The sequence below is a fragment of the Sorghum bicolor genome, chromosome 10 (assembly GCF_000003195.3).
Source record: "Sorghum bicolor cultivar BTx623 chromosome 10, Sorghum_bicolor_NCBIv3, whole genome shotgun sequence".
Classification (NCBI taxonomy): domain Eukaryota; kingdom Viridiplantae; phylum Streptophyta; class Magnoliopsida; order Poales; family Poaceae; genus Sorghum; species Sorghum bicolor.
This window is the reverse complement of record NC_012879.2, coordinates 53230466-53243789: the sequence shown is the minus strand read 5'-3', so window position 1 is coordinate 53243789 and position 13324 is coordinate 53230466. Positions and strand designations below refer to the sequence as shown.

The following is a 13324-nucleotide window of genomic DNA, read 5'->3' as shown; positions in this document are numbered from 1 at the left end:
GCCTTGTTTAGTTCCGAAAAATTTTGGAAATGGATACCGTAGCACTTTCGTTTGTATTTGACAAATATTGTCCAATCATGGACTAACTAGACTTAAAAGATTCGTCTCGTCAATTTCGACCAAACTGTGTAATTAGTTTTTATTTTCGTCTATATTTAATACTTCATACATGCGTCTAAAGATTCGATGTGACGGGAAATGTGAAAAATTTTGCAGAATTTTCTGGGAAGTAAACAAGGCCTTAGTTCCTTCCCGAAATGTTTTCGGGATACTGTAGTATTTTCGTTTGTTTGTGGTAATTATTGTCCAATTATAGACTAACTAGGCTCAAAAGATTCGTCTCGTAAATTTTAACCAAACTGTGCAATTAATTTTTATTTTCGTTTATATTTAATACTCCATGCATACATCTAAAGATTTGATGTGACGGAGAATCTTGAAAAGTTTTTGGATTTTGGGTGGAAGTAAACAAGTCCTAACAAAAAACCAACCACCCCTCCTCCTCCTCCTGCTCCTGGCCTCTCCCATCTTCTCCTTCCTTCTTGACCCGAGCGGAGCCGTGCGGGCGTGCGACTGCGAAACGCAGCAGCAGCAGCAGCTCACGCGCGCGCTCGGCACGGCACACCACCCTCTCGTCTCGCCTCAGCGCCGGCCCACCCCCTATAAATAACGGCGCCACTCTCCCCTTCCCCCGCCTCCGCCTCCGCTCCCGTGTCCTCCTCCTCCTCCCTCCGCCGCTCCCTTCCTCCAGGACGCCTCCGCCGCGCCAATGCGCCACGCCTCGCCGCCGCAGGAGCTCCCCGCCGCCGCCGCCGGGGGCGAGATCCAGGCGGCGCTGTCCCCCGCCACCGCCTCCTCCTCCGCCGCGCGCGCCCGCGGAGGCGGGGGCGGAGGCGGAGGCTCCTTCACGGCGCTGCTGGGACTCCCCACCTCGCAGGCCATGGAGCTGCTCCTCCCCCGCACGGCGCCGCCGCCCGCCCTAGCCCCATCCCCAGCCCCAGCCGCAGCAGCGCCCGCGCCAACCTTCCCCTCCGACCCGCACCTCGTGGACCGCGCCGCGCGCTTCTCCACGTTCGCGCCCCCGTCTCCGTCCCCGTCCTCCCCGTCCCCAGCGCCGCCTCCACCACCCCCTCCCGCCGCCGCTAACGCAGGCAAGCGCAAGGCGGAACCCGTCGACCGCGCCTCCAAGGTAGAGTGCTACTACATCACGCGTCTGCATTTTCCACGAGCTACCTTAGTTCTGATTGCTCCCGTGGCCGTCTGCAGGGGAAGGCGGCGAAGAAGGGGAAGACGGCGGCGGCGGAGGAGAAGCCCACGGGCGGCGACGGCGACGGCGACGACGAGAAGCCGGCGTACGTGCACGTGCGGGCCAGGCGGGGCCAGGCCACGGACAGCCACAGCCTCGCCGAGCGGGTGAGTTCCGCTTCGCCGCGCCGCTAATCGCAGCGCCTCGCTCAGCTTAAGCCAACCTCATGGGAGGATTAGATTCGGTGGTCCGTGAGGGTTTATGCCAATGATTGGGTGATTAGGACGCGGTGACGTCGCCCTTTTCAGGGTCGCTTTCGCCGCTAATCACTTAATTATTCGCTTCCATTCTTTGCTCTCACAGTCTCATCAAAAAGCTGATTATCTTTTCTGTCATTATTATTATTAAAAAAATGTCCACTCATCAGGCGAGACGCGAGAAGATCAATGCGAGGATGGAGCTGCTCAAGGAGCTGGTCCCCGGCTGCAGTAAGGTGCGCCTGCCCTGCCTGCATTTTTTCACCCCGCTCATCTTCGCACGCCCCACCTTCAATTTCAGTCCTGAGCATCGCCTTTGGAAGGAAGCCTAAACAACGCAATATGTCGCCTAGTGTGAGCCGTGTAAAATAAAATTCCGGTTCTACGCCGCCCCCAAGTACACTGCGTTTCCTGCTTTCGGTGGTCTTTTTACTGCTTTTTGATGAGAGGCCATCTCCGAATGGTCCTCCTCCCTTTGCCTCCCTTGTGCAACGCACTGCAGTCGAAAATGCTAGACCCCTCGGTTCGTTGCCGTGGACGTGCAGCATTAGTAGTCCGCCGTCTGCTTGCCTCGCTGGTTGCGAAAAGAACCCATGTATCAACGCGGGAAAGACCTTAAATGCAGCGCGTTCCGAAACGTGGCGGTGCCTGATTATTCCGGCACCGTGCGCCCGACACGTCCATATGGGTCGTGTTGCACGACGGGGTGTGGGATGGGAAAGGGAAATGTGGGGTTGTCGTGGCCGGCCGGCCGCGCCTTCGTCCCCGCGCGCTTGTGGATGATAGATAAGGGATGCATCGTGATCCGGCGCACCTAACTGGGTCTTGGGTGTGATTGTCTGGGCGGAATGTAGCAGCGGCTTTGAAAGGTGCCGGGGGCGGGTAGCTTAATGGGGGGCCGGGCTGGCTTGGTCGAGGCCATGACACTTCCATCCTCCTATCCTGATGGAATGTTGCTATCCTCTTTTGATGCTGCGTTGCGCTCGCAATAATGTTATGGATTATGGGTCGGCATCTTTGGATGTGGAGGCAAGGCTGCGTGCGTGGAGGTGGCTGAATAGAGGCGGCATTGGGGGAGGAATGGCCGATGGTTGTGTTTTCGGTGGTGTGTGGAGTTTATGGGGAATGGTTGGCGTGTGCCATTGCTGCTGCCGTGGTTTGACCATTAGTTTCGTTGCAAGGACAGCAGCAGCTTTTGGTCTCCACTATGGAAGAGTGGTGGTGTAGGTCAAGGTCAATTCCCTGTGAGGTTTCGTGTTGCCTTCAACAAACGTGCAGGGGTTGCCAATGTTGACTGGTAGCTTTGTTGTACTACAATAGTATCTCGACTTTTTATATTCCAACTACTGTTTGTAGCTGGACTGGCTACAAAATAGAACAGTAATTCACTGTTATGAAGCAATGAACAATGTTCTGCTGTCAAAGCTTGTTACTGCTTATTCATGCACGAATTGGTTTAGGCCCTGTTTAGATTGTAGATAAAAAAATTTTGGGTGTCACATCGGATACGTCGGAATGATGTCGGGAGAAGTTTTTAGAAACTAATAAAAAAAACAAATTTCATAGCTCGTATGGAAACTGCAAGACAAATCTATTAAGCATAATTAATCTGTCATTAGCACATGTAGGTTACTGTAGCACTTAGGGCTAATCATGGACTAACTAGGATTAAAAGATTCGTATCGTGATTTTCAACCAAACTGTGTAATTAGTTTATTTTTATATATATATTTAATGTTCCATGCATGTGCCAAAGATTCGATGTGATGGATGAAATTTTTTTGGGTGAGAAACTAAACAGGGCCTTAGAACAAACAGTAATTCCTTTTTATGAAGCAATGAACAATGTTCAGCGGTCAAGCTTGCTTATACATTCATGAATTGGTCTTGTTGATGATGCTACCCACACTCCCAACCTTTTCAATTGTTCTTGCGAAATAGTGTTTACTTCCTTGTCAAAAAAAAAAGTGTTTACTTCCAATTTCTATTTCCAAATTTGGAATGAAGCTTTAGGACGTTTTCCTTTTGATTTTGCTTTCTTTCAAATCTCGAAATGAGATGGAAGAACTGAGGAAAATGAATTAGTTAATTAATGGCTGCTGTTTGCTTTCTGGGCTGTATCAGGTATCAGGAACAGCACTGGTGCTAGATGAGATCATCAATCATGTTCAGTCTCTCCAAAGGCAAGTTGAGGTAACTGTTGATATCCCTTGCACAACCTGAAAAGCTGAAAAGCCCTTTTCGTTTTTAGCCAACATTGCACGCATTATCTTTCTCCTAATCTCACTACTGTTCTGCCATGTCCAGTATTTGTCAATGAGGCTCGCAGCTGTAAACCCAAGGGTCGATTTTGGTGGGCTAGACAGCTTTCTGACCACGGAGGTACTTATGCTGCCATCCTTTTTGTCAGCTTTCTACAAGTTGGGCCTCGTTGATTTACAGAAAAGCTTTCTCCTCAAGCACAATGCCTGATTAATGAAAACCATATTGGGCGTTGTTTAGTTCACCCCGAAATCCAAAAACTTTTCAAGATTCTCCGTCACATCGAATCTTGGGGCACATGCATGAAGCATTAAATATAGATGAAAACAAAAACTAATTACACAGTTTATCTGTAAATCGCGAGATGAATCTTTTGAGCCTAGTTAGTCTATGATTTGATAATATTTGACACAAACAAACGAAAGTGCTACAGTACCGAAATCCGAAATCCGAAATCTTTTCGGAACTAAACAAGGCCTTGATTTATTTTTGAAAAGTTTTCTATCTGTATAGCTTGGTTTCCGCAGAACCTCTGTTAAAACTAGTAGGATACGTCATGCATACTCAAATATGCTGCTGTTATTTCAGGATCTAGCCAAGTTGGGTGCTGTTCTTTCTGGTTCTACCCTACTCCCTCCATTCCAAAAAGAATGTAAATCTTGTTTGTTGACAAGTAAAAAATCTTAAAGTTTGACTAGATTTATAAGGAAAAAATATATATCAATATTTAAAATTTCAGATATACTATTTATTATAAAATATATTCCATGCTTAGTCTATATGCATCATATATATATATATATATATATATATATATATATATATATATATATATATATATATATATTAAATTTGATATTATTTGACTCCTCAGGGAACGAGAGTTATATTCCTTTTGGGATGGAGGGAATAGTTGGAAACAGCTAGTATGAACTGAACCTAGCTGTTGTAAGCAGCCAAACCACTGTAACATGTATGTGTGCAGGTAGAAAGTTTAGTTATACAGGGAAGAAATGGCAAAATGTGTCATTTTCTGATTAATGAGGTTTCCATTTCTCAGAGCTTCTTTGAGTTCTGCCAATGGGAACTTTGATGAAAGTCTACCTTGCAGCCTGTTGGTTTACCATTACTACTCCAGGGTCCCAACTTTAGATTCTCCTTTATAGAGAAAGAACTCTCTGCTAGTAATTAGACAGCTGAACCAAGGTCGATTGCAGATGTGCCCTGAAGTTACTTCAGATTGAAGGATATAGTTTGAACTAACCATATCAATAATGATCAAAAGCTTGCTCTTGTAGATAAATGCATCATTAGAGTATCATGGCTGGCCCACATATAACTTTCAGAACGCTTTGACAATGTTCAAATATGCACACTTGCTGATTTTTAAGCCTTTCATAGGTAGCAAATTCTTTGGAAGAAAATCTGATACCCACCTTGGCTCGATTCAATCCTTTATGCAGTTTAAAGTGTGTAACTTTGTTGCTGGAGAACTCAGTGCTTGACTGCTTGTTCTATTTTAATATTCAAACTGCTAATTGTATGTTACCTACTACTTTTACAGTGTGGAAGGATAGCAGGCTTCAACTGCAAGAACGGAATCGACTTGGAGCAGGTAACCTGGCCAGAAATGGGTGTTCATGGAACAAGGCAGCTGATGCAACTTCAACAGCACTTCTGGCATGGTGATTTAGCACATCCACACCAAGTGGCTTCACAGTGGGAAAAGCGGGGGGATGGCCATCCTCCCGTCTTTGGCAACCCCAGTCCCTCTCTCTTCGGCTATGATCTAACAAGCTCTGGTAAACTTGCACGCATTCCTATATTGCCTTCCTGATTGAATTTAGCTGTTTGTCGCTTACTTAATATATCTCAGCCTGGCTTGCCCCCACAACTTTTGTCTCTTACTTTGTCCCGCTCTCTTGAGAAGAAAATGTACAAATAGGTAAATTTTTAAATATATGGTGTTCCTCAAAACTTGAGGTGAATAGTTACTAGCTAAGGGATATTTCTGAAGTATACCTGCTATTTACAGCCATGACTAAATCTTTGAATATGCTACCATTGCTGTTACATTGGCCCATATAGTAAATAGCATCTATATATTATTGAAGATTATTGAGGAAACACAGGTGAAGCAAAAGACATACAAAAGCATGTGGTGCTACAGTGACCAGGTGTTTTGCATTAGCTAATCAACGTGAAAGCTAGCCACATATCCCAGTAGAAACTCTGCTGTTTGGTTATGGAATTTGGAAACAACATAGATGTCTAATTTGAATTGCTGCGCCGTTTTTGGGAGGAAAACTATTTTTTCCACTGCTTCAGAACTATTTAGCATTAGCTATTTTTCATACTAGCAAAAACCAGATGAGCCCAGGACTTTGCTAGAAAGATGACCAGATTAGAGTGCCATTTCCTGGATCTTGGCCCCTTTTATTTTGTTTGTTCAATCATTATTGGCATCATCGCCATTCTTTGGGGCTGGTAAAGCTAAGGGGCCATGGCGTGTGTTGGTCTGGTGGATCTGTTCTCTCTGGCACAGGCGGACCCAACCGGTTGGTGCTGATGGCCCGAACCAATAAATGCATGTCCAGAACCAGAAACCATATCACCCCCGTCTTTCTGTTTGGGCTTGGCTGCATAAGGCCTTTAGATGCAGATCTGGTCCCTTGGGCCCTTCTGCCCACTCGTACAACTGTGAACGGGCCCACCGTTTCTGTAAGTTGTCCACTACTTGTCTGGGTCTCTCGTGTCCAATTTTTCGTGTTGGAGCTAATAGCCAGCTGGAAACTACTTCAGCCTGAATGCCACTATGTTCAGCCAGTATCAATACTAAGGCCTTGTTTACTTCCGAAAAGATTTCGGATTTCGGTACTGTAGCACTTTCGTTTGTTTGTGATAAATATAATTTAATTATGGACTAACTAGGATCAAAAGATTTGTCTCACGATTTCCAGCTAAACTGTGTAATTAGTTTTTACTTTCGTCTATATTTAATACTTCATGCATGTGCCACAAGATTCGATGTGACGGGGAATCTTGAAAACTTAAGCAAACGCATGAAGTGAGCTACTAGTATTACTTTAATGCTGCCATTTCCACAATGATACACCACGACAAGACCTGCCATTCTACATTTTTATTGCCCTTGTAATAACTAAGGATGTAGGTCAGCACTGGATATGTTGTAGCTAGTATGTATAGTGGAAAAATGGTTGGAGTGTTTGCCTGGTCAGCCTAATTAAGCGTTTTCATAGCTTGTAAAGATGTGTTATAAATGATTGTTAGATCCTAACTAGCTCCATTGATCTATACCTTAGGCTTAGAACACCGCTCCAGCTTTTGCTGCACCAATGAGAGAAACCAAAGAAAAGGCGTAATAAGAGCCGGTGATCTGCCGTTCGGATCTGGGCAACCGATCTGTGCTACGGCCCTGGATCCAAGCAGAGTGCGTTGTGGAGACAGGAGCTATTGGAGGTACAGGCCTAATCATGCAAAGCGTTCAGGAATCATTAAACACCCTGGGGACCCCCTTCTCCTTCCTGACGAGATGAGATATCTGTACTGCATTACGGCTGGCAGAATCTGTTTTTGCCCAGAAATAATTGACAGCTTCTTGCCTGCTCAGCGCTGAGTGGCATACCAGCAGCGCTGTCCGGCAATCCGTCCAGCATCTTTATCACGCGGCCCCCTTCGCAGCTCGCGGTAGCTCTGGAGTCTGGACATGCAGACCTCTTGCTCATGAGCTTGCGTTGAATGACATAAATTGTGTTCAACTGTTCTTTGAATTTTGTGTTCATGAGCTGTGTACAGATGGAAAGTTATTGAAATTCCACACTGACTTTGGCCTCCGTTTTCATGAATTTTCTGCAGGAACGCAACAAACCCCGGCGAGCAAGCTAAAGACCGAGCTTTGAGCGACGATGGTAGATAGCATGTCAGGACAGCAAGCTAAACATTTGCTGTGAGGCGGCAGCAGCGACAGAATTTCATCAATTTGATCAAGCTACAGACGAGCTGCGAATGAATGGCGGCTGTGGCTGTGGTTGTGGATGGTTGATGTCAAGCGCAGCGAAATCAATCAACATTTTCAGAGGGGGGATGTGTACATATAGTGATAGGGATACTATTGGCGTTGAGCTGAAAACGGGGGATGCATGATGGGCCAGGATACCAGCTTTCCTGCCGCTGTCGTTGTAGAGATGGGCAAGCCCTGCTGCTATCGTTGAAGAGATGGGCAAGCGATACTCTGGTTTCGTTGCTGATATTCTTGGTGTATTTCTGATTATAATGGCCCAATCTTAAGGTTATCTGAGCAGCATTTTTTTTTATGAACGAAAACAGAAAGAAATATCATGGGTCATGTACCCTTCTCGATTGCATTTCAACAAGCATTGCAAAAGCTGACATTTTTCTCTTTCTATAAACACGAATGTAACTATATATAAAACATGTGCTTATTACAATCATGCTGTTCCAAGTCATTCTGCGTTTTTTAAGGTACGTAGCTTCTGTCACGCATTTGGATATGTAGTATGTTTAAAACAACTTATCGACCTTGGTTCAATTAAGCTATGTATCTAGAAAATACAAAATGATTTTATAATTTGGAACGAAGGAAGTACTTCAAAGAAAACAAATATACCATAATAAACAAAATAAAATGACGAAAGAAAGATGTGATCAGGCTCACGAGAAAAGTTTTTATCGACCTTGGTTCTTGTTTATGATTTATCACATCTGATTCTCAGGATGTACGGGATTTCGAACAGAGCACAAGATGACTGAATGACAACAAACTGAAGTGGCGGTAAAACCACAAGCTTTGTGTTCTCGCTGAATGCATACTAACCAAGTTGCCAAAAAATTTTGCAAATTTTTTAATTCCCCGTCACATTGAATCTTTAAATGCATGCATAGAGTATTAAATATAGACAAAAATAAAAACTAATTGTACAGTTTGGTCGAAATTAATAAGACGAATCTTTTGAGTTCAGTTAGTCTATGATTGGATAATATTTGTCAAATATAAACGAAAGTGCTGCAGTATCGATTTTCCAAAATTTTTTGGAACTAAACAAGGCCACGAGAGGAGAAGAGGAACTCAATGAATGATCTTCCAGAAATCCCCAACAATTTCACATTTCCCGCGGCCAACTTTAGTTTGCTGTAACAAGTTCTACATTAAACAGCCAAAAAGCGGTGTAAGCGCTCAAAAAATTTGATCCTCAGTTGAACTACTTGTGGAATGCTGCTTCTGCTAAATCTGGGGGTAACCTAATGGGCATTAACATTTTTTTTTTTGGACATTGGTTCCTTTGTTCAGGAACAGTTCTTGTTACAGATGAATTGATGGGATAAGAAGAACAAAGTAAAATGGAACCTTTTAGTAGTCTATGGAGCGGCTCAAGAAAACAAACTGAATTTCCTTTGTGAGTCAAGATTTTGCCCAAATGATGAACCAATCTTAATTGGCTCCTTCCGCCTTCCGAGGGCCTTGTTTAGTTTGCAAAAATTTTGGTTTTTGGCCACTGTAGCACTTTTGTTTTTATTTGACAAACATTATCCAATCACGAAGTAAGTAGGCTCACAAATTACAGGTAAACTGTGCAATTAGTTTTTATTTTCGTTTATATTTAATGCTCCATGCATGCGACCAAATATTCGATGTGACGGAGAATCTTGAAAATTTTTGCGAACTAAACAGGCCTCCAGTTGGATTTGTTTCTGCTCCGTGACCAGGTCACAGTGAAATGGTGACTGGGAAACAATATGAACCATTCTTTTAGGGCGGTTGCACCCTGAGTTAAGGGAGCAATGCAACCTAATATGTGAGAAAGTCAATAGTATGTTTCAATTTTCTCCAGACAGAGATACTATTCACTGAAAATGGGGGAAAATGGCGTGTTCTCCATAAAGTCAACATATAATGCAATAGCAGTGAATGGATCTGTTTTTTCATACAAATATATCTGGAGAAGGAAGCCCCCCCCCCCCCCCACCCACCCACACACAAAGATTTTCTTATGGCTTGTAGAGAATAATGCCATTCTAACAAAGGATAATCTAGTTAAAACAGGCTGGTGATCCCAAATGTACCTTTTGTGACAATGATGAATCCATTTCTCATTCGTTCTTTGAATATTCAGTTGCCAAGGTTATTTGGGGAATAATTGCTACTTGCTTTGGAGCAAATAATGTTCCAACTTCCAAGAAACCTGAATCGAGTTTGGGAGTGGGTTAAAGTTTGGATTCTTAATGGAATTAATGTTCACTCTCTTGGCATTTGCTGGGCTATTTGGAAAGCTAGGAATAGAGTTTGCTTTGAAGATAAATTTGTGCAAAGCCCAGTTGAAATCATGTGCTATGCTTGCGCTCATGCAATTTTGGTCAGGGCTATACATGGAGGACATGCAGGAGCTGATTGCAGATGAGGTTTGCCTTATGTTGCAGGCAGTGTCAACATCAAGATCAGGAAGCCAGGTAGTTCTGGAGATGGAATCACTAGGCTAGATGGTGCAAGCAAAGATCCACAGGATGGGGAAGCCTAAAGTTGACTGGTCGTTGATGGATCGAGAGGCAACTGTTGTGGAACTTGAGAGGCTCTGTAACCCCTCATGAATTCTCTGAGACAGGGGGGTCCCAAAAACTCTAAATGCTTGTATTTCTGTTATCTTGGTAATGGAAATGGGATGATCTCGTGTCAAAAAAGAAGAAAAGCTCTGTAAACAACTGAATATACTGATGTAAATTGCAAACAGCTGAAAGAATGAACATAATAAGTATAACAGTACAAGGCCAGAGGTTTTGCTGTTGATGTACGCTGTTATTCAGATGTCTCCTTTACATTTAAAAAAAAAAAGGAGAACTGCTTTCCAATGGTAGGTGGTTCACTACAAAATGGTCAACTTGATGAATCCACAAAAGGCAATAGCTGACACTGCATTCTATCTTAAACATATTGACAGTAGCTACTGCCTACCATCAATCTTAATCACACGATGATCACTTCCCCAACTTTAGCAGAAAATACAATTTATTGTAGACATCGCTACAATATGTTGGGGTGACCGAGGACATGCATTAAGGTTTCCTGCTACTTCATGTACTGCTACATTTCTGATTCAAAACCAATGTTCCAAAACCCTTCCGGTGTCAAAGGCGGCGCGTACCTGTACCGATGCCTTGATACACCATCGTGGTGCTCACATCTTAAGCTTGTAGAGCCAGCACCATTGTCATTTGCATGGCCACCAGGAAGAACAGCATCATAAAACTTCTTGCACTGCTTGCACTCAACACCTTTTAGGTTCTCCCGATCAGCTTTCTTTCTCACTGATTCTCTATATTTGAAATCTTTCTTTGGTGGCTGTACTGATATTGTGTTTTGCTGTCTGGGAACTGGCATATTGGAGATGTTCCGGAGGGCTTGAGTTGCAATATTCATATCTTGGGTTTCATCATCTGAATTGTTGAATTCCATGTCTTGAGGAGGAGAGGCGGCAAGAGCCTGTGCTTCTTCTGGAGTTGTAGGGTTCCTGATGGTATTCTTGACAGCTTCCAGAGGTGTATCAAGGAAATCATCATGTGGATCAGCAACACCTGGTTCTTTGCGTGCACGGGTCTCCCTCCAATTTAGACTTGGGGCAGCGACGCTGGTTGAAGCATGTAGTTTTGAATTATTGGCAGCATGATTTGGCAATGGATTAGTTGGGCGAGATGGCAGGGCATGGTGTGAGTTTCTGAATGGACTCCTCACTGAACTAGCATGTTGGGCAGCTTCACCTTTGGCACCTAGAGCAGAGTCATTCTTCAGGTCTCTTGTGTTGGAAAGAACCTGGATGCCCTCCTTGTTTATGTGCTCCAAATCTGAAAACCAAGCAGGTAAGAAAATGTAAAGGCATAGATCTAATCAGTAATTCAAAACATATTTAGGGGATAGGCATTTGGGAGTCAAAGTGTCCAAGAATGGCAGATCAATCAGAGCCAATTAACAATGATTTACTTAAGATTTTCATTTGAGGACATTGATCAGAATATCACACATAATTTACATGGGACAAGAATAGAAATCCCCAGAATTATTCCAGGTAGAGTAAATCATGAACAAAGATTGGTGATTCAGAAAAATTGAAGTAGCTCAAAGAAATTGATTTGCTAACAAATTCGGATACCTTTGAACTTCCTCTTACTTGGAGGACCTTCAGTATTTCTTGTATCTACAGGAATGTCCCCAGGAGGCTTGGAGCCTTCATGATGGTCAATCTTCCCAAGAAGAAAGGTGTACTGAGACTTCAAATGCTTGTAGTTTGTCTTCAGCTGAGTGTAATCCTCAATCAAGTCCCTCCGCTTGCTCTGCTCCAGAAGTAGACCCTTATCCTTCAGGTCAACCTGCTGCAGCAGCAGGTGATGTGCCTCTCTCACCCTGACCACCTCAGCGGCCTTCTCCTCAATCTCCCTCTGGAGCTGAGGTACCACCTCACCATTCCTGATCTCATCCTCTAACCTCCCCAGAAGCTGTTTCTTCTCAGCCTCATGCCTCGCAGCCAATTGCTCAACCTGCTGCTGCAACTGCTGATGTGCCTCTCTCTCCCTGACCACCTCAGCGGCCTTCTCCTCAATCTCCCTCTGGAGCTGACGTACCACCTCACCTTTCCTCATCTCATCCTCCAACCTCCCCAGAAGCTGTTTCTTCTCGGCCTCATGCATTGCAGCCAATTGCACAACCTGCTGCTGCAGCTTCTGATGTGCCTCTCTTTCCCTGACCACCTCAGCGTCCTTCTCCTCAATCTCCCTCTGGAGCTGATGTACCCCCTCACCTTTCTTCATCGCATCCTCCAACCTCCCCAGAAGCTGTTTCTTCTCAGCCTCATGCCTTGCAGCCAATTGCTCTGAATCCGCAAGCTTCCCCTTCATCTCCTCAAGAGAGGTGCCCAGTTGCAGTAACCTCTCCTCCGCGAGCATCTTACCACGGCTGGCCTCCTCCAGCTGGTTCACCAGGCCAGCCTCCCTCTTCCTCCACTCAGCCTCACCAGCCTTCACCGCGTCAGCGAGACGCGCCTGGACGAGCTTCGACTTGGCCTGGATGTGCGGGAAGAGCTGGCTGCAGAAGATGAACTCCATCTGGGAGACCTGGTCCTTCACTTCCTGGATGGTGGCCACGAGAATGGTGCTCAGCCCGGAGATGTACTTGAGATCATCCGCCGCGTCGACGCCAGCGCCACCGCAATCGACGGCCAGCGCCTTCCCCTCCATCTACACACCCAAGAACAGAATCGCAAACTCAGATTCGTGCGCTTGGCTAAACCCTAGAACTTAAAAATCGCCCAATCCGGCCAGAACTCCACGAGGGAGCACGTGAAATGCCGGTTCGAGAAGGAGATTAGGGGGCGGAGCTCACCTCGGGGACCCGATTTCACAGCGGGTTGATCCTAGCAGTAGCCTTCCTCGCCGCCGGCCGCCGCCCGCGCTCGCCTCAGTGCCTCACTCCGAAATGTGAAAATGATTTTCAAATGTTTCCCTCGCTGCTACTGCTCGCTTTGGCCGGTGCGGGTAA

The 13324-nt window shown here is 45.1% G+C and overlaps 2 protein-coding genes across 3 annotated transcripts; one reads left to right on the top strand and one right to left on the bottom strand.

Moving 5' to 3' along the window:
• Positions 526-8156, top strand: LOC8082443 (transcription factor bHLH48). 2 transcript variants are annotated; one of them, XM_021448733.1, is made up of 8 exons: positions 526-1189; positions 1267-1413; positions 1674-1739; positions 3628-3696; positions 3811-3885; positions 5330-5567; positions 7089-7245; positions 7642-8156. In XM_021448733.1, exons 1-8 carry the CDS (start codon positions 770-772, stop codon positions 7700-7702), a joined length of 1233 nt encoding a protein of 410 aa, XP_021304408.1. In that variant the 5' UTR covers positions 526-769; the 3' UTR covers positions 7703-8156. The 2 variants fall into 2 exon arrangements, with proteins under 2 accessions (XP_021304408.1, XP_002438674.2); XM_002438629.2 differs by lacking the exon at positions 7089-7245.
• Positions 10495-13307, bottom strand: LOC8067645 (protein gamma response 1). The gene is made up of 3 exons (XM_021448980.1): positions 13169-13307; positions 11943-13023; positions 10495-11637 (listed from the first exon to the last, which is right to left on the bottom strand). The coding sequence occupies exons 2-3, from the start codon at positions 13021-13023 to the stop codon at positions 10880-10882; spliced, it is 1839 nt and encodes a 612-aa protein (XP_021304655.1). The 5' UTR covers positions 13169-13307; the 3' UTR covers positions 10495-10879.

Excerpts from the sequence above, each read along its gene's own strand:
- LOC8067645 (XM_021448980.1), bottom strand. The coding sequence starts at position 13,023 with ATGGAGGGGAAGGCGCTGGCCGTCGATTGCGGTGGCGCTGGCGTCGAC. Across the intron at positions 11,638-11,942 it reads AAGTAAGAGGAAGTTCAAAG|ATTTGGAGCACATAAACAAG; the intron begins GTATCCGAATTT and ends CTTGGTTTTCAG.
- LOC8082443 (XM_021448733.1), top strand. The coding sequence starts at position 770 with ATGCGCCACGCCTCGCCGCCGCAGGAGCTCCCCGCCGCCGCCGCCGGG. Across the intron at positions 1,190-1,266 it reads CCGTCGACCGCGCCTCCAAG|GGGAAGGCGGCGAAGAAGGG; the intron begins GTAGAGTGCTAC and ends GGCCGTCTGCAG. Across the intron at positions 1,740-3,627 it reads TGGTCCCCGGCTGCAGTAAG|GTATCAGGAACAGCACTGGT; the intron begins GTGCGCCTGCCC and ends GGGCTGTATCAG.